Genomic DNA, 27,936 nt, shown 5'->3' with positions numbered 1-27,936 from the left:
TGCTCATTAAGGGTTCTTGAACGTTCTGTTGATAGATAACAAAGCCAGTTTGCTGTTCCTTGAGTCCCCGCTGTTGCTCCTCATGTTTTGATGTGCTGTAAACAAGAAAAGCTTCACAGGTTGCAGATGTGACAGGCAGCATGAGTGAAACACACAAAAGTCTGTCCAGATCAATAAATGCATCCTTGTATGGATGGAGACAGGAGAAAAACTCTTGCATGGTGTTGCAACAGTTTTGTCAAATTTTCCAATGACATGTCAATAAAGTTACCTTTGTTAGGTGTTTCAGCTTCTTTGTGCAGTGGTCTATATAATGTAAGGCTTCCATAACTGCCTGCGTATATTCATGATTTTCACATACCATTTTTGAATATCCCTCGCTGAGTGCACCACTCTCTTTCCTCAACTCGAACGCAATCCATTCATCCATTGCACATTTATGTGCAAAACATTCAGTCCTTGGTGACTGAGTACTCCAGCCAATACTGCTTGAACCAACTGCTCTTGAAAGACCACATTTTTCCAGTATTTGGTTAGTACCAGGCGACACAATCCTTCAGTCTGGCTGATAGCAGATACAGTGGAGAGGGGGTCACTGCTACTTCCACTGCACCCAGGGGTGGACGCAAGCGGGTCTTGCTGTGGTTGGTCATACAGCGCGGGCACCTGTCCGTCACCATCCCTTTCCTCCTCGTAGTCCTTAGAGTGGACCTGTTCCTTATCCTCAGTACTGCCAGGATTGTCTGTGTGGTCCACTTCAAGGCTGGAGGTAACTGGGTCGTCCATCTCTGTCGGTATTTGTGGTAGTTTTCGCTTATATATAAGAAACCTCTCCATTTTTAGATTTGGTCCAAATTAGCATTAGCACGCTGCAAGCAACACAAATAAAGTTCACTGCTGTACCACTAAACTCACAAGATTGGGTCATGGGTCATAATAGCGACCCCTGCCTGACCAGTGAGGTTTAGTGCCAGAACGTCTTATTCTATACTTTGAGAAAAAATATTAATTACCCAAAACTATATTTTGACCATATTGGTACATTAATTTAAACTAAGTAATTATTATTGCTTGGCTGAGTCTTGGTGTTGCTATGGCAACACCTATCTACTGCCTTGCATCGTCCCTGCAACCAAGGTATGCAACCAAGGTAACCACAAAAATGTGTCCAGTACTTGTTGAAAAACTCAAAAGCATATTTGCTACATTACCTAAACTAGCTAAATTTATGCTAACCCAACTAACACATGTTAGGTCTTTTTGTCAATGGCAGGAAATCAAAAAACAAAACTGTCAGATGCTAAAAGGAAAATAGCATTCATTGTTCATTTGTTTAATGTGTAGCGGTAATAAAAAATATTTTAATATATTGTGAATACTAGAGATTCTCTGAACAATCTGAGATATCTGGAAGATAATTTACCTTATTTTGAACAATAGTCAGTGTCTGCAGTTCAAATGGCTTTTCAACTAAATATTATTTTTGGCTTTAAACTGTGTAGCCAGTTGTGTATTAACCCACAATGATGCTACTAACCTGCATTTTCCTGTCAATACTGATTTCTTTGAGAGGATAAAGGATTTATGGATATGTTTAAGCAAAGTTGCCAATGGATCAGATGGCTAAAACGTGGATGTCTTCCAATTAGAAGAGTCAGCTGTGTACTGGGAGAACTAATCCAAGGGCTTTTCAAAACAGATTTGTGAGAGCTTGAGTTGTGGCGTGTTGAACTGCAGACTAAAAGTTTTGTGTCAGTGCTTCCTTGTCTTTAGTCCAATCACCTGGAACACAGAAGAAAAACCAACAGACGAACACTTCTGTATTGCACACTCACACTTGTGGTCCGGCAAATCACTCCAGAGGGGCTGCCGAAAGAGATCGATTAGAATCCCTTTTCTTATAAGTCAAAATGCTCTCTTGATTTATGGGACATGGTTGCTCACCAAACTATGTTTAAATCCAGAACAGAGTGCCCATTATATAATTGAGAGCAAAAAAATCAATAGGAGCAGCTGGATGTGGCCACGGCAGGCACTGCTCACATCCATATTGAAAGTGTACCCACTTCGATCTGTGTCTGGGCCAGGCTCAGCTTCACTAGCCTAATCACACACCGAGCAGGTCGATTTGAGGACTTAGCCAGTGGCGCTCTCTGATGGCATATGTTAACATGATTTTCCCTCTTGTTCACTGTTAAATAAAAAGCTGCACCTGAGATCCTTGGCCATTCAGAGCTCAAAAACCAGGGATTATTTTAAACATAGCCTGAGGTGAGAGCAAGATTCTCCGCTCCAGTAACCTCAGCGAGCTGGAGGTAGGCAGCTGAAGACAAGAGGGGCAAACAGGATATTTATCCTATTGATTTTCTAAAGTTGAAACAAGAAGATTTAGGTGGGCTTGACTCTTAAAATTCCCAAGGAGCCGCTCACTGCTCAGTCCCATGGTCACGAACACACACACACAAACAGAAAGCATCTTTCTAGTGAGAAGTATGAGTGAGGTTTAGGGGCCTTGAGCTGCAAAGCTGTGCTGTGCTGTGGAATGATGTGCCCCAATGTGTGTCAGAGGAATCATTATAGCCAGTGCAAGAGCTCAAGCCCGCCTATGTTGAGTTAGTGTGTCTGTGAGTTATGTAGGAAAGTGGAGGTGTGAGCAGACAACAGATGGGAAGGGCATCAGTATTGGGGAGATGTGGCTTTTGCTTCTCCTGCTGAAGGGAGAAAAACCTGCAAATCAATAAAATAAAACATGCTGTGAAGGAAACTGTGGGAATGTGACTCACAGAAAGTCTCCTGGAAATGTACTAAATCAGATGGCAGGCTCACAGTACAAATTATATGAAACTTGTTGCTGTAGTCAGTGTTATATTTAGTCATGAATTAAAGTGCAGTTTCAAGACATATCTGCGTTTTTTTTTTTTTTTTTTTTGTTTTGTTTTTGTTTTGTTTGTTTTTTTTTTGTTTTTGTTTTTTTACTTTTTAAATATTTTTTGGCTTTCCATTTAATTTCCTTTTATATTCAGACATTGTTTGGCTCAGTTTAGAGACTAAAAGTTTGGAGGATAAAATTAGGGAAAGCATGAGAGCCACATTGGTAAGACAAAGGAAAACAGGAGAGCCACTTCTACTGCTCACCACAAAAAAACCATCTAAAATGTGAGTTTAGTCATTCATAGGTCACTTTTTAATTGAATTTCCTGTGTTCATCTTGTAAAACTCATACGTTTCTTCTTGTTTTCCTATCACTCACCATCTGGCCACTAGTCCTTTCTCTGGCTTTTTAACGTGTGTTCAGCAGGTTCAGTCCCTGTCCACCTGTGCATGGACATTTTGACAAATACAGATTTCTCTCTGTTTGCACCTTCATCCATATGCCAGCTACCTTTTGAGACATTGAAAATGAACTTTTAGCAAAATTTTCAGACAATCCAGTTGTGCCGTTAATGTGCAGTTTTGGCTTGTAGAGTCAGATGATGTTCATATCGTAGTTTGTGTTGCAGTTAACTCCTTTGCTGACAAAGAAATGGCAGATGTAGCCGTGATTGTTCAGTGGGCACATTTACTTAAAAATCTGATAGCTTAGTGTTGTCAGATAATTGTGATAATAGGGTCCAGTGTGCCTACATTGACTTTTGAAATACAATATTTGAAAAACCCTTGTCTTCATTTTTCAGTCCATTATTGAATCTCTTTCAGAGGATTTACATAAATAGTGACATAACTTGACATCATCTTCAAAACTTCTTGTCTTTGTTGAACATGGCGGCGACCACGGGTTTAGCAACATCTGCTAACATGGAAGCTATTAAGCCTGCAAAACAGACTACACGTGAATCCAACTTATACTGCCACTGCTGCATGCTGTTGTGTTTTCCCTTGCATGCTCTATTCACGCTGTCACTGCGTCGTTTCAATTTTTTTAACTGAAGATGTTTAAAATACTGAATCAATCCAGATTTTGCACATGCACAAATCTAAAAAACAATTGATATATACGTGTCTACATGCACAAATCTAAAAACAAATGAGATATATGTGTCTACATGCATAAAGATATTGTCGGGTTGGGGAGAAACCTTGGCATGTTAATCCAATTTCTCCTAATCAGATTATACTGTCAACATGGTGACTTAAATTATTTTACAACCCCAGAAATCTGATAATGATCAAACTTTTTGTGAGCATGTAAATATCTATACTGAAGGAGTCATAAATCACTAAGGACAGTGTTTGATAAAATTACACTCGTTTTTGGATTTACTTTAAACAGTCATTTTATCCGTCAGCTTTCTGATTTAAAGGCGGGGACTAGATTGCTAGCTTTTGATTTGGTATGATCTTAATAGTATTTTAAGGTAGTTTATGCACTGTTATATGGATGCATTTTTTTTTTTTTTTTAGTAATGTGTGCTGTATGGATGGGACTTTTTATCCATGTTAATGCAGACATGGACTTAGAGTTAAACTGTGCAGGTTACACAGACTAACACAGATTAAAACCTGGATCTTGTTAAGAGAATCAAACGCACCTTTGAGACTTATCATGTGTTTCAGCATAACTGCATCACCTCATGATAATTACAGATCGCCAGACAGTCTTGGCTGCCATCACCATGACTGCGTTCTCCAGCTGCTCCTGTTAGACCTCCTGGGTCAGCATGCTGCCTCGACTCGTCACCTGGTGGTCACGACTCATGACTCCTCAGTCATGCTCACAGATGATTGCAGATATCATAGGTGGGGAGGAGGTGCTGCTATAATTGTTCTTTTCAGTGCCCCAATTATGCTATTAAAGGCCCCCTCAGTGATGAGGCTAATGGCGAGAGACCTCGTTTGCATAGCATTATCTTAATTGAGCCCGAGGCCTGGCATGAAAACAACCAAGAGATAATGTTGCTGATGGATGGTGGCGATGGTCCGGCGGCAAGCATTTACCCGACAGCTATATTAATTAACAGCTATCCTGTTACATGGGCTTTAACAGGGATGAATAAGTTAACATGGTAACTGTGACGCTGGTGGTGACAGGGCTCTCCTGCTTATGTGTGGGCTTCTAATCGAGGAAACACACTATTACAGGACCAGTGTGCGTGTGTGTGTGTGTATGGTGAGGGATGCTAAAGAAGGCCTGGCATCAGATCTTATTACCCATTTCCTAAAGGAGGAAACCGAGCCAGCAGTAGTACCAGCCTTTAAATAAATCACCATACAAAGCCTGTACTAATACTTTTAATCGTGAATTAATTACACACTCATTGCAGGGAGAAAACCCGTAAATGTTCCAATATGCTCGGCCGTGATATCCTCGCCGACCAGTTTTTTTATGGAAATTCTCCAGAATGTGTTGCCTTATGTTATGTGAAGCTGGGACTTATTGTGGATTGCTCTCTGACCAGAACCCAGAGTTAGACAAGCAGAGTGAGTGGATCAAAATGGCGTTTTAAATGAAGCCCGTCCCACCAGGTAATTCTTTTGTTATGTAAAGATGTGCCATGTGATCTGGTGGGATAAAAGAGGAGAGAAAAAGAAACCGTTCAGATAAGCTACCCCTCATCAGATAATTAAGGATGCCTTTGCTCCAGTTTCCCCTTCTTAGCATAAGTGTCTGATCAACTTTCAAAAAGCTCATCACTCAGAGTTGCTCCTCGATGCTCCAATCTAGGACTTTAAGCAGGTTCCTTTGAGATCTGTCAGTATGAGCTGAATGACGAGCCAGGGGTCTTGGCCTCCTGTCTGTATAGGAAACCCCAAATAAACTGAAACAAATCTGTTATGCTAATGCAAACTCACATATCCAGTAACAACAGGTATTCTTCTGTATTAAACATGAGTTACTGGTTTTCTTTTACTAACACACTTTTTGCCACAACTATAGTGCTTTAAGATTGCAGGAACTTTTATGGGGATTTTTCCTCCTTTGTTTACGTCACAGGAACCAGGGCCAAAACAGTTCCAAGGGATAAATTCCCACCCTTTAAAGGGTCCTAAAGTAGTATTTTTGAGACCATCGTGAAACATTGAGACAGAGCTCAGACTACGACAAAAAGTAGTTAAAACATTCTTCTCTGTTTTTTTTTTTTTTTTACCAGGTATGATGTAACACTTTATCAGGCACCCAATGAAATACTTGGAAATGAAAGAGTGTTATTATATTATTGAGGGATATTACAAGACTTCAAAACTTGTGAAGTTTTTTTTTTCTAAAATAACTAAATTTATAGAGAAGTAAACTGTCAGTACTGACAGTTTTCTCAATGAAGTGGCTGGGATGTTGCCTGATCTTTGATGATTGGTTTGGAGAACTCGGTGTGTTTCTATGATTTCATGGACTAACATGCAGAGGCATTTTGTATGTCCAATGCAGTGTACAAATATAATTATTTGCCCAATAAAGGGTTAACAGACCAAAAGAACAGCTCAAAACTTTTTAGATGTGTAACATTCACGTAGGCAGCATCAGTGTTGTGATGTGATGTCGATCTAAACAATGTTGAACTCATGGTTTTTTAACAAACATCCAAAACCCCCTCAAAACATGGACAGGTTTTTCTGTAATAATGCAGAAGCAGAACTCCTGGTTTTGCTGTACACTCATCATGCCCAGGCCGAGACCTGGAAAAAGGGTGCAGCTCTCATGAATATTTTCTGTTTTTGAATCAGTTCACAAATTTTTATGACAAAAAGAACTGACTTAATTTACAATCTTTTTGCAAAAATCGTTGCTGTTTCGTTTTCAGAACAGTCATTAATAGTTTAATCATGTCTAAAACTACCTTTTGTGTTTAGCCACAGTTCTCCAGCTGCTGGTAGAGCTCATGTTGCCTCCTCAGATGTCACAACTGTACAAATGAGCCATGCAAATCAGAAAAAAAAAAAACAAAACAAAAAAAAAACAATTATAAAATCGTTTCTTAACCACATGCTGAAGAGGTCAGTGAGTCGTGCATGGCTATGGGCTAAAATAAGTGAAATTAATTAACGTTAGAGCTGCTGTGTAATTGCAGCCCTCTAGATGAGCGGCTTAGACTTCTTTCTTTTTTTTATGCTGCTACATTTTCCCACCTCAACATCCCTTTGCTTCTTGTCAAAACTCTTCCTCCACCTGTCACAGAATGTGACAATGTTTTGTGCACGGTGCCCCCCAACCCTACACCCCTCCTCCCTTTCGTCCTCCTCCTTTCCGTTACCCCCTCCTCCTCCTCCCTGCCTCCCCTGCTGCCAGTTTTTAACTACACTCCACTCTGGCCTCTGCTCTACTTGTTACAGCCCCAACACGAGTGCAAACAATCAAAGTCTTTGGGAACGCTAAAATATGCATGGCTATCCGTGACAGACAGATAAAGCAGGGCAATTAGCCACGTAATCCTAGAGCAACGTACGGAATGGTCTGCCTCAGCTGTCCTCCCTCCCCTCCTTCCCTTTACTCTCTTGGTCTCCATTAGTTAAATGTACTCTGTGTGTCGGCTCCCCATCAAATCAAGTAACACTTCCCCTAATTGGCTTATAAATAATACAGCAGGGCCTACATTATAATTTCATCAGTGGTAAACATTGCGGGGGCAGTTGGTAAAGAACCTATCCCTCATTAATTTCTTAATTTGGGTGGATGGAAAGAAGGGGAAGTGAGGGAATGAAAGGTGGAGAAAGAGAGATGTGGAGATCGGATAAACGGAGGGGCTCATATCACCTCTGGCAGAGAAAGGAGGAGATAGCAAAGGGGGGGAAAAAAAAAAAAGGAGAAGATGCTACTACTGCTGCTTTTGTTAAGAGATGTCAGATATCCAATCCAGGGGTTTTGTCAGTACTCCTGTGCAATAGGTGATGAGGGCCCCCCGCCGCCCCCATTTTGCACACAAATACACACAAGTAAACACACTCTTGCCTCCCTCATTCTCTTCCCTTGTTCTTTTTTTAAACCAACTTAATGAATATTTCATAACAAGCAACATAAATATTCATTCTAATGGTTTTGCACATAGTTATTACCGCTATTTCCTTTTTTTTTTTTTTTCTCCCCCCCTTTTTTTTTTTACAAAAAAATAAATAAATACTCATTACAAATTCTGCATAACCAGGCCCTGAAATAAGTTCTCACTTCCCATGCAGACAGAAGAATATTCAGATCAACTGCTGCAGCAGTGTCAACGATAAGTTACAAGAACAGTTACGAAAAGCTTGTGTTGACTTTAAGGTGTAATTATCTGCATGTTCAGTGGAAAAAACAAGGTTAGTTTGGGGGGAAAAAGTATGAAGTTCATCTCTAATATCCATCATTGGCTGCAATCACAAGACAAAGAAGAGAAATCTGCAGTCCCTGTATGATGAAATCGCTTTTGTAAAAGGCAATAGGTCTGTAATAGCCTTCCTCCCCTTGGCAGATACATGTCACCCAAACCTGCTATTATATTGCATAATGCACTTTTGAGGGAATTTTACATGGCCTGTGATAGATGCTGTGAAATATGAGGTGTGAGAATGTGACATCCTCTGATCTCTGAAAGACAGATATTAAAGCAAACTCTCAAATGAACCATTTCCCCCTCCATCTCCCCCCTCGCTACTTTCTCTTCCAGCTGAATTTAGACAAATAAAAGACGCTGAGAGCCCTTCAGCCATCAAAAGGAAGTTAAGCGCTCCATATTCTTGGTGAGATTTTTGAAAATGGATCCACCTGAAGGCAATCTGTCTCCGCTGGAATCCGGCTTGTCACCGTTACAGAGAGCTGTCACTTCACTGTGCCGGCACTGATGGAGACAGACACCCGTCATCTGCTGCGTTTACGAACACTATGTGATGTCTTGCAGGGCCTGCTGAACGACGTGTTTCGTCTAAGATCTGCTGAACCACGCTCATGCAGAGCCAGGAGGGCTTTTTCATCACCTAACGCTGTCATCCTAAAGTCAAAAAGAAAATAAGAGTGTTTCAATTCTGAGCAACAACTGAAAAACAACTATCCATCAATCACACTGAAAACCACAGCGCACAGATCTCATTAAACTGAGACATAATTAAATCCCTTTTTTTAAGAAGCAGTAATAAGCCTTGCCAGAATTTAAAGCAGTAAAATTAATTAATTGAGGTATAAAAGAAGTCTCCAGTGGTTTTAAGTTGCTGGTGTTTGATGACACGCTGATCATTAAATAGAAAATACTACCAAAGACTTTAGGACATATTTCCTCATGATAAACCAGTGGTTTCCCATATTTTTGTCTTGTGACTCGTTAAAATTACTAAATGTCTCAGTGTTGACCTTTTACTGGCTGGAATGCCCATCAGTTTCATGTCACGTCCTTAGCAAGGCAATTTCTGCCTTCATTCAATTTTTTTATTTTTTTAAATGAACTGGCATTACATGGACACAGTTAATATAAACTGGACCAATGTAGATTATGTAATCACTTTAATTTAATTTGCTTAAAGTAAATTGGGTTGAATTGGATTAGACTGTCTTTAACCGTTTAATGCTGTATGTATCATATTTCATACAGTTCCTGAGACGTTTTGCATTATTTTATGGTAAAATACAAAAAGTATTTTTGTTCTTTTTTTTTTTTTTAACATTTTTAATTAGTGCAGAATAAAGAAGTTTTATATATGTTATTTATATTATTTTTTGACAGGCTTTAAAAAGTTAACATGCCTTGTAATGAGTTCTCTGATTATACATTTAAACTGAAATTTTCAAGTAAGTCAATTGAAAATTCACAGAAAAATGCAAAGACTTGCAAAAAAGGACACAAACATAATTCAGTGTTCAACTATCAGCATAATTTGATTCTAATCTTTTTTCACCCTTTTAATGAGCTGCAGGTTGTATTTAGATGGACAAATTTGAGACACAATGGACTGTATAAATCCTTCTGTGTCCTCTGCTTTTCATAAATTCTCTCACTTACAGAGTTGTCATTAAATAACAGTGTTACAGAATAAATGTAAAATTATTCAGAGCTTGACATATACACTAAGGACTCTAACAAATATACATGAATGTGAACTGTACAGGTATGTGTTCAAGAAAAGTTAGAGCAGGATACTTGTTGTCATGGTTACAGTAATAAACATGGTTAAATTACTGGTTAACAGTAAGGTCAATTGCTGTTGAAATGAGATCCCAAGAGCTGTGTCTGGCGTTACCAGGCAAAGTGTTTTAACAACTCTGACCTCATTTTTATAAAGGCTTGTGTCTGCCTTCATTCATCACCTCACTTCATCTGTTTCCACACCACCGAAGACCGTGTGGTTGTGGGTCTGGCAGCCTCCACCAGCTTGTTTAAATATAGTCACTGCCACCTCCAATATGACACGAACGGTCTAAGTTGAGACTTGAAACCAAAAGTTTACAAATCACTGACTCTGTTGCAGCAGCTTCATCCATTTTTTATCTGCAGTCTATCAATGAAGCCAAAACAAACAAGTGCTAACACAAATGGCCAATTACTTTTTATGGTAGAACAGTCGTTGCCTAATGCGCTGGACGGTTTGTTAAAATCTGAGAAGTCCTCCACACAAACACTTGACAAATAATATTAATAATAACAATAACAATGCTGAATGGACTAAACATTTGTCAAAAACAAGAGCAGAGTATAACCAATCAAATGAACAAAGAACAGTAATTACATTCAAACCCAAAGCGGTGGCTTTTCATTGGGGTGATGCCTGAGGCCGTAGCTGTGAGGCTGTAGCTAATTGCTGTTAAATATTGAGTTATTTAAATCTTTGTTGCTGCCACAAATAACTTGAAATTTGGCGAGATGGATTATTTCATGATTGTAAACATGAAAATTAGGCTAATCCAGGAAAATATGAGAAAAGTCTTTTGTCAATTACAACAAAAATCTAAATAACATAGGCCTTAAAATAACTAAATCCTAAATCCTTCTGTTTTTATTATGTATAAATTATTATAGTCCCAGAAAACTTTTTTTATGTTGTTGGATGTTTAATAAAAACTGAACAGGACCATGTAAAAGGCCCATTTATGCTCTACGCTAAAGACAGATATGGCATGTTTTGTCCGTCTTCCTCATCATTTATATTGCAAATGTGTGTGCTGATGGAGAAAACAGAGCAGTACCACCGATCAACTGTGGGGGGTGTATAAGGAGTATAACTGGTATGCAACCCATGAAAAGAACACAGAAGAAGAAACCCTAACGTATTTAATGGCCGTACAAACCACTTTACTGTCTACTGTGCAGCCTCTTTTATGTCTCTTTTTGAGAATGTACTCATGTTCTCCTTTACTGTCATCATGTTAGCTATTGTCTGAAAATTATATCAAAACCCGGACGTAAACCCTGAACCCTGCACTGCCCTGTGATGGATGTATTGGCTAACAACCATGCCAACATTAGGGATGCATGGAGGTATGAGGGCAGTGACGTTTGACAGACTCACCCAATAATAAATGTAAAGGGGTTATAAATAGACCTTGAGCGGGGTCTGACCAGAATAGGTTGGCAATGGCTAACTCAACCTCCAAGTAACAAATCTTCTCCAGCCTACTGCTGCCCTCTTCATCACTCCATGTTTGAAAATGTTAGATCTCAGGCAGTTGATTTCCCTTGAAACAACAAAAGAAACAGGCTCTTTTAAAATATATATTTCAGCAAAATAAAAAATAAATCATTTTTTGTTTTTCAATTGCTAAGAACAAAAATGTGAAAAAAAGAGGAGCACCTCACTTAGTTTGTTTTTTCAAATGAAAAAAGTCACGTGACCCATAGTTTCTCAACTCCATGTACACTGTGTTGACTACTGTACATGTCCAAAGCTGTATTGAACTAATTTAATCATCATGATGCATATTTCCTAACTTTGCTTCCTTCCTTACTCTTCATTAATAATTTACTATATATAATTTGTGCATGGGAGAATGTTTGTTTCCACCTGTATCTGTAGATATTAAGCAGGTCAACTGATAAATTGATTGTAAATTGATCATTTATGGCTGGACACAGTTTCTACTCATGCTCGCTGCTGTTTAACCTGAGTTGAGTCAAATATTTTATCTTATTTAGCCACATGCTTACATGGAGCAGAAATAACTTCCAGGTCATGTGACCTGTCTTAAATGAAAAAAATAAGTAAAATCAAAGCGATCATTATCCGTTTTTTTTTTCTGAGTATAAATCTCATTTTTCATTTCAGAGAAAAGAAAGCATTGCTTCAAAGTACACAAACAGTCTCAGGTCTTTTAAAGCAATACTCCACAACTTTCAAGTCAAAATATTAAACAATTCCAATAAAAATGTCATATGTTGGTTGAAATATAGTGAAGCACACTCAAAATCTCCATATTGAAATTCCTTTCAAAACACTATGAAAACACAGCACCTGAGTTGAGACAATTCTCTCCATCACTCCTTAAACTGAGACCTTGTGCTAAACATCAGAAAAGGTTAAACCAACCGAACACACAATGCAACCCGTCCACTTAATTATAGCAGAACAAGAGGAGACGGGGAGCATGTTGAGAATGAGCTTAATTAATGTTGCAGTAAAAAGTGGCCCTCCCTCTGCATGTCCATTCTGCTGCTCAGTATTAGTTCCACTTCAACGCCCTCAAAGGCAGGAACAAATAGTGACTCTAATGATGGACATACAACCTCCCCCCTCACACAACCTCTTGCCTCGTCTCGGGTCACTGCCCTCCTTCCCGCTTCCCTCTCCTCCTGGCTTCCCGAGGGACTAACAGGGAGCTGAGAAGGTGGGAGGGGGGATCGACCAGTTTGACAACCATGTTCACCCCATCAGTTCTGAAAGGGCTGAAGACAACCTTGCATACTGACTTCATTAGCGCTGACAAGTTTGAGAGGATGCAGCTCAATTTAGAATACTTTAGAAACAGAAGAACAAAGCCTCGAGGGGGCGTAGAGGAAATCAGACGTGTTTTTGGATTGTTTTTTGTACCATAATGGTTATCGGGGTGTATTTCTGGGCTCAAACTTTATACACAGCCATGTTTACAGATGAGGGAGTATCTGTTTTCTGTCTAGATACTATGTGAATATAACAACTACAGACAAAAAAAAAAAAAAAACGAGGATTTGTTCTTCAACACTGGGAAATCAAAGGATTAAATGTTCTGATTGACTTTGCAAATGAGCTGTGATAATTGCAAATGCTTTTAAAATAACAAGACCATCTACTATAGCATAGATTTTACGAACTGATAATAAGCTGTCCAGCCAAGTCTGTGCAACAATTCTCACAGTGTCCAGATATATTAAAATGAGAGCTCCACTGCATATAGCATGATGCTGCCCAGTCCTAATTTAGATCGCTCCCGAACATTTCTCATAAATGTAAAACAACGCAAATAGAATCAACGGGAGATTTATAAGAGCTGTCAGTCTAAAGCACATTGTCACATGTCGAAGGCACTGAAGCAGCTGCTACTTTATAGTCTAAATTGAAATATTGTGGAGCAACAAAATGAATCAATACCCTCAAGAGAACACAGTGGGACATATCATATTCAAAATCTAGTCTAAACAAAACAAAAGGAATATCACATGAAATTAAGGTGTGAAAAGGTGCCATGAATGTTTTATGTCTTCCAGCCACTGACATAAAGGATATAAATATTGTATGCAAAGAGAAAAATCCCGTTTGAAGTCTTGAGAGCAAAGACAGTGGGAGAGAAAGGGAGGGGAAGCAGGTAATTACAAGTGGAGATGCTCTGACGAATTATTATATTAAAGCAGGAGGAGGATCAACCAAACACAGCTAACCTCTAACAGTGCCGGTCTCCACCTAGCAGTGACAGAAGCATTACAACCTGAGGAGCCACTTCCACTTGACAAACAACACAGCGAGCACCAATTCCCTAGGCTGGAAAAACAAACCTGACAGCCACAGAGGTGCCAAACGCAGCAAACCTATCACAGCCAAGGCAAGGCAAGGAAAAGGGAAAAAAAGAAAACCTAATGCCAAGGATTTCACTTACTATTCTTAACGTTAATGGATTTTTTGATTAAACTGTGATGTGATAAAATACTACACTGGATTCTTTATTAAATTACAGCTCACATTACACTTCTGCTCTCAAAATAAAGCTTCATTTTGCTTCATTTTGCATAAAATCACTAAACACCTGTAAAGATCTTCTTTAATAGTGTGTTCAATTAAATATACTTTAAGTGGAACAGCTAGAAATAAAACTGGAAAAAAATATATATGTTTGTGTATGTGTGTTGTTTGTATGTTTTAGGTGAAATTGTGACACAGCTGCAATATATAATCCGATCAGGTCCTCCACAAACTCCAATATCTGTTATTTAAATCCTGCTTCTCCATTCAGCTTGTTGAGGCACCTGTGAGTAAGATGGTAAACCCAAACCTGCACCGGATATTCCACCAGTCTGTGTGTGTTTGGGCCAGTGTAAAGCATTAAGTAATACTTAAGAATCAGAAGCACTTAATGATTTGGTCTTTTGACTTTGCTCCATTTACCAAAGTCATTCTTGTAGTTTGAGAAAGTATTAATAGTTTATATGTGTAGGAAAGTCGACACTGTCTTCAAATGTTTGAGATTAGACTATAAACATTTATTATTTCTCAACTTTTAAAACATACTGTAATGCTCAGGGATTAAATTGACAGAAACAACAGTGAGTATATATGCATCACATTCACTTTACTGAACATAATTTTATGGATGGTTATGAGCTTTCATGAAGGTGGTTTTATTGCCATTAATACTTATTTTAATTTTTGGTTCAATCCTTGATTTATTAGCATTATTGACGATGATATGTTATTATTACCAATGTGGCTTTGCTGTTTTAAGAACTATTCAAAATAGTCTTTACTCGGGCTGGCTGCGGTAGCTGCTCTCAATGCCCCTCCTTACAAATCTGCAGCTCCATGGACCAAGAATCTGACTCCATGGGTCCATAAGAGATGGCAAAGCGAGAAGAGATAAAACAAAAAATGAAAATATATACATTTAGGCCGGTATCAGTCGATACCAGTGTGATCAGATTGATATTTTTCTTACATTTTTCTTCTTTGGTGGCAAAAAACCAAAGAATGACAGCCAACCAATAGCAGGTTTTGCTTTTGTTTAGCTAATTTTCACTCTTGATATATTGTTATCAAACATTTGTGTGATAAAAGTTAATAACAGTTATTTTATTATTTTTGTTAGATTGTTGATGTTATTTTATGTTGTTTACAAGTAAAACAAAAGCTTCAATTTTTTTTCAGTTCTGCCATTAAGTCTCTTAATAAAAAATGTTTTTTTTAACATTAATCTTTATATTGTAAAGGCAAAATCATGAAATGACTGTGAAATTTCAATCAAGAAGTATCAGTATCGGTATCAGCAATACTTGCCCTGGATTTACTTGAAATTGGATTGATATCAAAATTGGGCAGTATCGCTCTGATATATTTAAAAAGCTTACAATAGTGTCAGATGATGATGAGTTTAGTTCAAGACAATGCTGCTTTTCCATCACATCTGCTGTGTAAATATACATTTGTCAAAGTTTAACGTCTTTGAGTAACATATGAAGGCTTACAAAATTAAATTTTGTGCCAGTCTACCACACATAGACAGAAATGGTTTTGCCTTTGAAGGGTTTTCTGTAAAGAGGGAATCGTTTTGTGTGCATCCTCAGAAAACCTCTGACAACGCTGTAACCCCAGAAATGCACCAAAAACAGAGAACAAAACACTGAGCATACCCATAAAGCCATGCTATGTTAAAAATACATAGAAGATATATATAAAATGGCAGAGAATCTGGCTAAAAAAAAGACATTTGTATGAATTCAGACTGTAAAAACCAACCTCAATGCTTTAATCCGCCTTTGTTGTATGGTTAGTAGGGTTTGCACATGTGGGTAAAGGGAGAGTTTGTGCTATGGTGTCACTGGGTCAGGAAAGGCAGGTATGGGTTGTAAAAACAGGAACAAAACAGGCATTTTCAGAGTTTTTAAGTTAAGAGTTAATAATGTTTTTTTCCAATACAGTACCAAGTAAAATACCAGCCAGTATTGATGAAACCGACCTGATACCTGAAACTTAATGTCTTTGGAAAATCACTTTCAAAGCTGCCTACACTGAGGAAGTAATTACATTTTTATACAATACTTTGTGACCTAAACTGAAATTACCAGTAAAATGCATAAACATATAAATGCCACAATAATTGCATTTGTTTGTTAACACCTACATATTAAAATTAAACAGTCTAAAAAAACTGACAGGGATTGACGTTATCTTTCTATCCAATTAAATATTTTTCACCTTTATTTATTTTTTTTTTAAACCCACAATGGCTGTTTTACTGAATATTTAATGACACTGAGTCTCTGCAGAATCTTTACCCACTAAATCTAGGCCTGTTGAATTGATGTGAGTTGATCTCAGGGACACATATCACTCCAAGCTGAACTCATACCGATATTTATTGCAGCATTTTCTCATTGCAGTATGTAATAACTTGGAACAAATTTAAAAAAAAAAAAAAAATAGGATGCAATAGTCTGAAGAATGAGGGAACTTGTTTAACACAAAACATCAACACAAAAACCTAAACCTCTGAAAAGGGGTTAGTACCTGCCTGCATCATTAAAGGACTCTGAGAGTGACGCGTCTTGCCCTTGCAGCACCTGTCCTGCTAACCTCCTCCTCTTCCTCATCATAATTTAATTATTTACTGAGTTATGTTTGACTCTCAGGTGATTAGGGAGGTTTGTGGTGTTGAAGCAACACCTCTGTGTCTTCCCACACACATCATACATCACACAGTTACTGTTCAGCTCCACACGTGATGCCCCGGACTGAGTGAGTGGGAGATGCGCTGCTGCACCACTGCGTTGGGCCATTTCATGTATGACTATGGCAGGTGGAAGAAAAAGTAGTTCCTGCCAACTGGGTATAATTTAGGGAAGGTCCTAGTATTATAGTTACTTTCCAGTGTATTCCAGTTCGTGATAGACTTATTTTTTTTACCTCAAATCAACAAAATATCAATATTCTAACATGAAAATCTATTCTAGAACATAAAAAGCTGGTATCAGTAGTGTTGATATCATAGTATCGATCTGCACATCATTAATGTCGTGATGATCCTATCGTTATTGTCTTTTAATATTTTACCGGTTTAATGCAGGTTCTTGAGGACTACATTCTTTTAATTAAATTAATTAAATTTTATGTACATTTTTAGGCTATTTTCATAATTTAATCATTTGTTTAATCATATTTGTAATTAATTAAAATTATATATTTAGCATTTTCTAAACCTTTTTATAAGTATTTATGTTCACAAGTTTATTTATATTTTAATATTGTCCTTGCTATGAAGACATTACTGTGCATTGTAAGATTGTCATTTTTCTTTAAGGGAGCAAAATGTATTGGTAATGTCATTGATAAAGAAGTACCACTAATAGTGTTATATCGAAACGAGACATGTTGGTATTTCTCATCCCTAACAATGGAAACTTGGAATTCCTGCTGCAATGTACGGGATGATTCAATGATCAACTTTTTTACTAAAATGAGACTATTTTCTTACAATAAAAAAAAAAAAAAATAGTTTGAACTTTCACCGAGTGTTGGGACCAAAAATGCCACCACAGAAATAAGAAATGTGGGTTTAAAAAAAAATAATAAAGTGAAAGTTCCTTTTCATGAGCTTCTGAGTGGAGCAGAGCTGCCTCCCATCTCTTCGCCCCGGGCCAGGCTATCATCTGAAGCAACACCAGAGGGAGGACAGACCCTACCCCACCCTGCCAAACCTCTGCTAGGTCAGATGTACAGGATGAGAGAGGCCGCGGTGGAAAAGGAGGCTCTGCCACCAGCTCAGTCTCTCAGTTCCAGCTGGTTCTTTGATCAGCGGCTGCTGACCTTCGTGGAGACAAGACGAAGAGGCCGAGGGGGTCGAGAGAACAAGCTGCTGAGCCTGTAACCCCTCCCTGCAGCCCTTGTTCGCCCCAAATTCAGAAAAAAAGGGTTAATTGTATTTAACAATATGCTCTCTAACCACCACCACCCTCCCCTCCTTGATTAGAATTAGAATCACATCTGGTGCATGTTCTGTCCCTCATTACAGCTGAATCTCATTATAAGCCGCTCCCGTGGGAGGGACGCGCCGGGTTTTTAAGCACACTTTTCACTTTCTTCCTGCCTCCAGCTCATTTCATCTGCCTCGCCGCCGCTTCTCTTCTGCGTTTACATTAGCGGAAGTCCTCATCTGAGAGAATGACTGAGCACCACCACATTCCTTCTTCTCCTCCCAGAGCCTGAAAATTGTTTTACAGTGCCAATTAAAGTAGGTATGTTGAGTTTTTTCCAGAAGATGTATTATTCAGATTGTATTATTTGTTGCGCTCAAGGAGAAAAAAAAAAAAAAAGAAAAACCCACTAAAATAGGACTTGCAGAGTAAGTTTCACTTACTTGGAGCATAAACTACACCAAAGGTTTGAAAATATAGTCAACATGAGGAAAATGAGGGAGCTTATTTATGGTGCCCTGAAGTCCAACTGAATAAAAAGACCTCCACATATAACCACATTCTGAACTTTGTTTCTGCACACCCTTGTGCAAATACTGCGTCTGACAGGGAATTAATTTTAGGAGGAGGAAAAACAGGAAAGTTTGACTCGGCAGTAAAACATTTAAGCAGTTCCTCTGCAGACTTTGTAAGCTGAGATAAAGAAAAGTACCAACAAATAATCAAATATTTTTATTTCCACTTTTAAGAGTAGTAAAAACTTGTAAACTGTACATTAAAAAAAGAAAAAAAAAATATTTAAAACAATGAGGTCTGACAAAGTTAGGATTCAAGGGTCTCGGATAGCTCGACATTTCCCTGAACAGTTTTTTCTAGATCATCGGTGAGTCGCAGAGCGCACAGGGCGCCTGGAGGATCTTCTTTATCCACACTGGATCTGATGGGAAAGAAAATATGTTGCAGAGATTATTAATAACACACATGCAAAAATTCAATTAAAAGAAAAATCTACAAGTTTTCCTTTAGGCTGATCACAACTGAACAGTCAAACCTTTAATTACATGCAACAAAACTTCACCAGAAAACTTGCACACATGGGTTTTAAAGCCCAAAAGCTCTTGAAGCCGATTCACGTTTTCTGTATCAGTTCGTGTGATTTAAACTTCGTCATCTGCATCAGTCAGCGAGGGTCTAGAGACTGAGCACGCCGACTCTGCAGGTGCTGAGACCAATCTCAATTCAGACCAAACAAAACAAAACAGAACACCATACCAGAAAACGTAGGCAAGGAGCAAAAAGATGCTTTTTGGAGATTTTCCATTATCCACACCTATTCAGTGCATTGGAAACTAATTACATGCCAATGAACAGTTCAGTGCAGCAGACTCAAAAGATGTACCTCAATCTCACTTTTATAGTAAATCTGAGAGCAATATTTTATATGAAAAGGTTTTATTTTCATGAAAAACACATGGAAGAGCACACGTGGTAGTTACTAAACTCAGCGGATGGTGAAACACTTAAGATGTCATAGGGCGAAATTACCAGGAAGACTGATTAAAATCCGAGAAGTACGTAGCAACCAGATAAAGCCAACCCTACAATGAGCGAAACAACACTTCACATTCACCTCTAAATGACACTAAACCTGTTTGTTTGTGGTTAAGTTTAAATCAACCTTCTAGTTGATTTAAACTTAACCAGAAGATACTGGTAAAGGGCTTTCAGCACCTAATTTAAAAACAAATTAGTGGTGGGTTGTTGGCCCAAAATGATAAATTATGGTATATATTTTTTAAATGATACCAGTTTCTTAGTATTTGATGGTATTAAGTCTTTTCTTTGCATGACTGGGTGTTAATTACATTGTTTACTGAGAAAATGACTGCACTGGAACAGATAAGAACAGCCAATTTTTAACCTTTGTCAATAATTGTACATTGCAGGAGAAAAAAAAAAGTAATGTTCACATTGTCCTGAATCAGTCTTTTCCCACAGTACTAAGAGGACTGAGTCATGTCTTGGGCTTTATGGATTGTGTTGGTTATCACAATGTACCGCTTGCTTTGTTGTTGTTGTTGTAGGCAGTACTTCTAGCAAACATCTACCACTGACATCTGAGCTGAGTGTCCACCAGCTTTTTAGTTTTACCCGAGGATGTGGTGCTTGCTGATCTTTGTTAAATACATACTTGGTACTCCAAAGCATGTTTGCCACTGAGGTGGTGCAGCAGATTGCTTGACGAAAACTTTAGCTTATTAGCATTTGCTTCTTCAGACTCATCATGCTAGAGCAGGGGTGGCCAACGTCGTTCCTCAAGAGCCATAATCCTACAGGTTTTCATTGCATCCATGCAACAACACACCTGACTCAAATTAAATGGATCCAACAGACTATAAGGATCTCCACAGTGACTCATTAGTTTAAGTCGGTGTGTTGGTGCAGGGATGCATGTAAAACCTGCAGGATTGTGGCTCTCGAGGACCGACATTGGCCACCCCTGTGCTAGAGCTTCACTTTCCCTGTCCATTTCCATCACTCAACAAGAAGAGTTTTTTAGATTTTAGTTCAATTTAGGTTATTTTAATGTTGTTTTTGGTATGTTTTTGTTGTTTACTTACATTTTTTGTTCAGATATGCAAGCCTTTTGTGAGGACTTAGTTTATAAATATTAGGTTGGGTATAGGACCAGTGGGGTTGGCATGGTTTTTTTTTTTTAACCAGTGCAAGAGAAGCAGCATTGTTAGGGAAAACAATGAGTGAGGGGAAATGTTTTGGAATGTTTTTTTTTTTCTTTTGGCCAATTGGTTTCTTTTGCATGTGCAAGGAATTTGTCCGTGGTGCAGCTGTGGCTCTTTTGGAAAATTTCTTTTGTTCTTTTTTTGAAAAGTAGCAACATCAATCTCCAATAACACATGTGCTCTGCATGCATGTAGCATGTTTAATGGGGCAGCAATGGAAAAGGCACCCCCTCAAAACAGCTCCCAGCTGCACCACATTCCCAACATTGTTTAAGCGGTTTCAGTATCTCTAAGTATTTTATCGGTAATTTCTATTTAAAGAAATCAACTAGTGTATCTTAAGTAATGTGACCCTTCTATTTGGTTAATTTGGTTGCGGCTCCCTGGACTCGGATGCTTTCGTTTAGACATGTTATGGGGGAAAAAAGAAAAAAAAAAGTCCAGCAGCAGTTCTCTGAACTTCCCAGCTGCACTGAAAATTGTGGCAAAAGTTTGAGTTTTCTGACTTCATATTTTATATAAATGAGGAAACGCGTCAGAGCCAAACAAAAAAAATGAACCCAGTTAATTCCTACAATCAGGTTTTAAGTATCAAGTTTTCAAGCAACTCAAAATGAAATGTGAAGCTGGAGGGAGGGAGAGAAGACGTTGGGTGAAGGCTGACGTCGAGGGTGACAGGAGACGATGGCTGATGGAGAGTGTGGTTGTGAAATAGAGGAGGAGGAGGATGGAAAGTGGCGCTTACCCTCAGGCTCTGGCAGTCTGGCGATGCTATCCTGCAGGAGGCATCGTCTGAACGTCAGCGTCTGGCAGGCCCGGTATGACAAAACACACCTGGAGGAGACCGGGACGAACACATGAGAAAGCTGGATGGCAGAGACAGGAACACACACACACACACGTATGTATATATATTTATATACACACACACACACACACAATACAAAAGTTGAGTGGAAACAGAACCAAGTCTGTGCCCACCAAAGTCACCATGTGCTAGCTGGAGAGCAGGCAAGAAAAACGTTTGGCAGATGATATTTATGAGACGAGACAGGGGTTCATGGGTAAATATCAAAAGGTGGGAGGCCTGATTACTGCTCCGCAAGGATAAATAAACCGTCAAAGACATTTGGTATTAAAATTCAATTCATGCAGAAACTGTCAAACACAGCTGTGGCACCTAAATAAAAAAGAAAGAAACAAGTTGTTTAATTGCGAAGTAGGTACCTGAGCCACATGTGTCCATTTTTACAGGTGGCCTGTTTGGGGTCAGTGAAGGGTAACACGGCCTGACAAAGGCTGCAGTGCTCGGAGAACGTCTGCTTGTTAATCTTCTTCTTGATGTGGCCGATCAGGACCTGGAAAGGACACAGAGGCAGACGAAGTGAACGCCGGCTTCATTGTCATGTGTTAGTACAGCAAAGACGAAAACACAAATGTGAGTTTGGTGCAACTTAAGTTCCTTTATTCTACAAAAAGCTTCACGCAATGGTTTATTAGCAAAACCGTGAATGGCTTTAAAGCAAAACTGTCTGGAAAAGGCAAATAATGTTCACTGTGTTTTTATGTTCATGTTTTTAAAAACTAAATTGGGTTGCAGTTAAGAACCTCATCAATCTTAATAGAGCTAATCAAGATCATGTTTGAATTTACCTCAGGACTGAACGATGAATAGTTTTTAAATCAAAACTGCAATTTAAAACGTTGCAATGAGCAAATAGTAAAGGTGAGCAATTCATTTTCATGTTAACGGCACCTGATCCAGATTTCAAGCCTGCTGTTACTGATTTTGTACTTAATCAGTAACATGGGTGAATATAAAATGAGCACCTTAGAGAGGAAGAGTCTCTCAGAAGTAAAGATGGGCAGAAGTTTAACAATCTGTTAAAAAAAAAAAAAAAACAGCATTTTGTTTCAGAAAAATACTTCACAACATAAAGTTGCAAAGTACTTCATGTACTGTACCTAATATCAAAAGATTCTGACATGACGGAAACTCAATATACTAGATGCCAGTGACTTTTGGGCCCTCAGGGAGCCCCCTTTAAAAACAGCAAGGATTCTGTCATGGAAATCGGTGCATGGGGGAGCACTTTCAGGAGTCGCCAAGTGTGAACAGTTCATCCACAAATGCAGGTTAAAGTTCTGTAATGCGAAGAAGAAACCATGAACCAGAAATGCTTCTGTCGACCAAAGCTCATTATGAATGGACTGAGGCCAAGTAGAAAACTGATCTGTGGTCAAACATCAAATATAAAATTTCATTTGGGAATTAATGATGTTGTAACAGATAGGTTACCTGTTACAGTATATTACAATATTCAAAACTATGGAACACCTCCAGCCTGCCTTTAATGCTATTCAGATTCACTTAACCCAACTTAACTGGTGCTAAATGCAACAAAATCCAAATACATGTTTTCAAATGGCAAAAGGCAGCCATCTGATCTTCCCAAGCTTTCAACAACTCAAGGGATTGAACTGGAACTAGTTTAATCTTATAAGTATTTAAGTATGACCACTGATCAGAATCTGTCATTTAAGACATGCACTGAAAACCTCATATCCAAGCTAAAGGTAAGGTTGGGTTTCTCTTATTTTTATTTATAAAACTTTTCTTAAGCATAGTTCCTTTGAATCTTTCTACCTACATGTCCTGGAACCAGACTCAGTATAGCCTTTGTTTCATTTTGGTCCACAGATGGCAGTCCCGAGTGAGAACAGAACTTAGGGAAAAAAGCTCTTAAATATGCTGCTCCTCCCACTTTGAGTAACTTTCAAGTTGATTTGAAATGAACAAAACTAATCTCTCTGGGGGAGTTTAAGTCGATTCTAAGGCTTCGAGTGGAAAAATCTCTTGGTAAATGCAACTGTTTTTAAACCTTGTAGTATTCAACCCACGCTGTATTTCATTTACCTAATGTTGGCTACTACCTTTGTTTCACGTGTTTTATTTTACTTCTTGTGTTTTGAAAGTGGATCTGTTATGTGGTAAATTGTGTACTTGTGGTTGTGCTGCCCTTCTTGGCCAGGTCCCTCTTGAAAAAGAGACTTCTAATCTCATTGAGGTTTTTTATCGGGTTAAATAAAAGGAGAAAAAAAAACAGCTGGAGTTTGATTAATTTTAAGGTTGAGATTTACACCTTGTTTATTAAAGCGTACACATGAAATTGAAGAGTCAAAACAGATTAATTGTTATTTGTTGATGGATGGATGTGGGTTTTTGTATGTTTACCACTTTTGTTAACAGCTTGTTAAAAACAAGTGAAAACAAAAAGGATTAGGACATTTGTACAGATAAAATGAGGAAAAGTCGCTGTGTGTTTACCTCAGATGCTCTGTCATTAGAGTCTCTGGAGAGATAATCCATGAGGCCACAGGTGGGAATACTGGTGTTCTGTGCGATCCAGGTGTTGAGGTAAACCACTCCCAACACCTTCTTCATATTTTCCCTCATTAGGTGGGTCTCCACAGTGTTGATTAGGGTCTGCGCCTCAGCCCTCTGCTCCTCTATGTTCTCCTTCCCCAATGTGAATCCATCAGACTCGTTTTCTTTCCCAGAGACTTCCTGGTCTTCTCCGCTTCCCTCCCCCTCCCCATCATCGCTTATAAAAACCTTAGTATCCACAGGTGTGGGTTTCCAGCTGGGATCTGTATGACGATCCTGTAGCGACTGGTCAAGTATTCGCACCAAAAAGAGCTTGAAGCGCCACAAGTATGGCAAGTCTATTTCCTGGATTTTCCGATCGAGTTCCTCCTGCAGTGAAGCAGGGATGCACCTATCTTTTAAAATCTGCCACCTGACAAGGTCGAGCAGGTCGGTCATTTCGTACAAGTTCTGCGCGGTGGACTTGAGCAGCTGCTCTGCAGCAGTTTCTGGTGCTTTCAGGGTCACAAAGTGAACCTGGTAAGTCCTGTTAATGGGGTGAAAGCTACCAGTCATACCCTGTGTGCTGACAAGAGCAATATATGCTCCGTTGTGGCTCACCGCAATCCCATGTATCCTTCTCCCCGTCAAGTTCTCAGGTAGTAGGAGGTCCTCTCGTTTGAAAATCATTGAAGTCTCTGTAAACTTTGGCGTCAGCCTTTTAATCGACCCGTCTGTGGAGCATGTGTACACTGTAACGCCATGTTGACTCACCGCTAGGGACACCACAGGAAGTGAGTGCAGCCCCGTTATGTGAGAGTGGTGTATGTTTAGTCCGGCTGGTGAAATCATGAGCAAACACCAAAAGAGGTAGCAGCCGCGTGAGGCGACGATGAGGCTGCAGCTGGATTTGTGGATCGGGTGGATCAGCGGGACACATTTGATGTTTTCAACTGCAATCTCATCACACTCTTTCCACAGGATGACGGGGAGTCGGAGGGTGAAGTAGCCCTTCACTCCCGTCAGGCTGACTGGCATGATCTTGACAGGCCCCACCTCGCTGCCGATGATCAGACCGCTCATCCGACGATCTGCGTTTTCGTACTCCCACCACGCCAAGTCACTGGGTCTGGTCACCCCCGACTCAATTAAGTCATAAAACACCACATCTTCCCCGTTTGTAAAGGGCAACACAAACTTCCACAAAACCAGGTCGCCGTTTTCCATCAAGACTGCGAGGAGGACCATCTCCACGTCTAGACACGTGTTGTCCGGCTGGACCTGTTTGATCGTGTAAAGGCTGGACCACTCCATTCTCAGAGGCGTCTGCATACGGAAACGTCGTTGATGCTCACTGAAATCCAGCAAGTCTGCCTCCGGCGGCTTCCCGTCTTTTCTGGCGTAATGTCGCTCCTTTAGCCTCTCGCCATACTTTTTGGTGAGATCGACTAATGTTTTCCATTCTAGGCGCTTGTGGCTGTTATGAATGGTAAGTCTGTTTTCAAGAGTTAGGCAGGCAAGCAAACAGCGTCCCGTAGAGTCACAACCCATCGGAGACCAGCTGGCGTACTTTATTCCTTTGTGCACACCTACTGTTGGGTTGATCACTCTGTCAGCCAAAAAAACTTGCCTTACTGTAGGGTCTGGATGCATGGAGAATTTCTCAATTGCTTGGGCTCTCTCTGCTGATGGGCCCACCTTAAAAAAAAAAAGAGGGTTAAAATTTGAGAAATGCTCGCAAGCAAACATTTCAATACAGCTTTTTTAAATCTTGAAATGTGATTGATACGTTGGATTTTGATAATATGGGATTCCATCTATTCCAGAGCAGGTGGGAAGTTGTGGCCGACTTTCTGTACAGCTGAGCCAGCAGAGCTCTTCAGAATCAGAATCACTTCATTAATCCCAGACTGGGAAATTCCAGTGTTACAGCAGCATTTTAAAAATGGCATGGGGGTAAAAAAAATAATAAAAATTAAACTAAATTGTAAAAATAATAAACACCAGTCTAAACACACTTTACAACTATCCAGGTCAAAAATAGAAAAGATAAGACTTGTAAAAGGAAAAAAAGAAAATTATTAAAAGTATGGTTGTGCATGAGGAAAAGAAAAAAAAGACAAATCAAGTACACTTTTAAAGCCCTCCTTCAAAAAATCCTGGAGGAAACCCTGGTTATCATATCTGTTATCACCCTGAAATTATTAGAACGTTCATTTTGCATTATTTGGTCAACTTAGTCCAAAAGATAAAAAAAAAAAAAAAAAACACTGACAAATATATAGGCATACAAAAACGACACAATGGTTATCTTCCCATTAAAAGAAACGTCTCATACACACTCCACTACAAAAACCTGACTAAAGCCTAAAAACGAACACATGATCACTTACTAAAATCTTTGTAAATCAGAAAAAATGGCCTCAAGAAACCAAATTAGTTTTTGCTTGACACCATGTAGCTTTCGCAGCTCAGATTTAAAGGCAATTTATGATACACGGAAAACTGAAAACAAACTTGGCCTTCCTGCCAATGCGCCTCAACGACTATTAATTTAAGCTACATCTAATAGTTATAGGTCTGTAAACAGCTGTTTGCAGCTGTGCAGAGACAAATTTGCCACAGCTAAACATGGCTTGACTGTATTTCAAACATGTACAAGCTTATAAATACATACTAATCTCATTAAAACACACTGAAAGGTTTCAGTTTGTCATTGTCAGATTCTTATTAATAGAGGTAATTATGTTTTCAGTGTTGCACTGAAAATAGAAGCATGTGGTTTAAAATCTGCAGTGAATCATGGTTTCATGAATTACCAGATGATTCACATGTTGGCCGCTACCAAGGATAAAAAGGAATGATGGGTAAAGGTAAAATATACTGGCTCCTTCAGTTTGGTTTATATAGCTCAGATTTCTGGGTAAAGAGAAACTAAACGTGAGCGTCTCAGTGTGTACTAGCTCAGCTTTCACCACTAGCTGCAGTAATGTAGCAGCATTTCAGTGCTTCCTGCTTTCAGCTTATTTACGGTCATGTGTTAACAGGCGAATATCAGAAGTTTATTTACCCGCAATTCATAAGTTTCAGTCGGGACAGGGACTGAGGTCCTATGCAGCGTCAGGTCCTGTTTATTGCTGTGGACATCACACACCAGCTCAATCAACGACAAGGAGTTGGCGGTACAAACAGCCAGGCGGTGATCCTGCGACCAGGAGAGAGGCTGCAGCCCGCTGACCGCGGACGACAGAGGGACGACTGGGTCGCGCTTGACCAGTACATCCCTTGGACTACATGGTACCTCGTCGTCTGGCTCAGTCTTGATGACAACTGTTGTAGGAACTGATTCAACAGCTTCATTTGGGCTGGCAGCCGCCATATTTTCTGTAAAGGGGAAGTGACGTCGACGATCGGGAGGAGAAAAGGGAGGGACTTACTCCGCTGCATTAAATAGTCCGCCTGCGTGATGTTTAAAGTTGGATCTTTGAGGAAAAGAGGAGTTTAGTAAAAAAAAAAAAAAAAATGTTTGGTTTGCGATAAAAAAAAAAGAAAAGCAAAAAAGTATAATTATTTTCTTGAAATAAATAAATAAGATCAAAAACAAAACAGAGTGCTTTACATAATCAAAACAACGTGTTCATATTAAAAGAATATAAAAACAATTTAAACAAACACCTGAACCTACTCTGATTCACACATACACACACACACACTCTCTCTCTCTCTCTCTCTCTCTCTCTCTCTCTCTCTCTCTCTCTCTCTCACACACACACACACACACACACCTGCATGCCCAATCATTAATAAATTGAAAAAATATTAAATAAAGAATGACATTTTTATATATTAT

The 27,936-nt window shown here is 39.1% G+C and overlaps 1 protein-coding gene across 3 annotated transcripts; it reads right to left on the bottom strand.

The window, feature by feature from the left end:
- Positions 1–18,703: 18,703 nt before the first annotated feature.
- gtf3c4 (general transcription factor IIIC, polypeptide 4) lies at positions 18,704–27,540 on the bottom strand. Of its 3 annotated transcripts, none has more exons than XR_006008539.1 (5): positions 27,157–27,539; positions 24,048–25,784; positions 21,947–22,077; positions 21,465–21,585; positions 18,704–18,915 (listed from the first exon to the last, which is right to left on the bottom strand). XR_006008539.1 is itself a non-coding variant. In XM_041970807.1 (5 exons), exons 1-5 carry the CDS (start codon positions 27,463–27,465, stop codon positions 18,851–18,853), a joined length of 2,331 nt encoding a protein of 776 aa, XP_041826741.1. In that variant the 5' UTR covers positions 27,466–27,538; the 3' UTR covers positions 18,704–18,850. The 3 variants fall into 3 exon arrangements, 2 of the variants coding, with proteins under 2 accessions (XP_041826741.1, XP_041826742.1); XM_041970807.1 differs by having other exon boundaries at positions 21,465–21,553; positions 27,157–27,538; XM_041970808.1 differs by lacking the exons at positions 18,704–18,915; positions 21,465–21,585; positions 21,947–22,077 and adding an exon at positions 23,856–23,970 and having other exon boundaries at positions 27,157–27,540.
- Between the last annotated feature and the right edge of the window lie 396 nt (positions 27,541–27,936).

The sequence above is a fragment of the Melanotaenia boesemani genome, chromosome 19, assembly GCF_017639745.1.
Source record: "Melanotaenia boesemani isolate fMelBoe1 chromosome 19, fMelBoe1.pri, whole genome shotgun sequence".
Taxonomy (NCBI): Eukaryota; Metazoa; Chordata; class Actinopteri; order Atheriniformes; family Melanotaeniidae; genus Melanotaenia; species Melanotaenia boesemani.
This window is presented reverse-complemented; position numbering and strand designations above follow the sequence as displayed.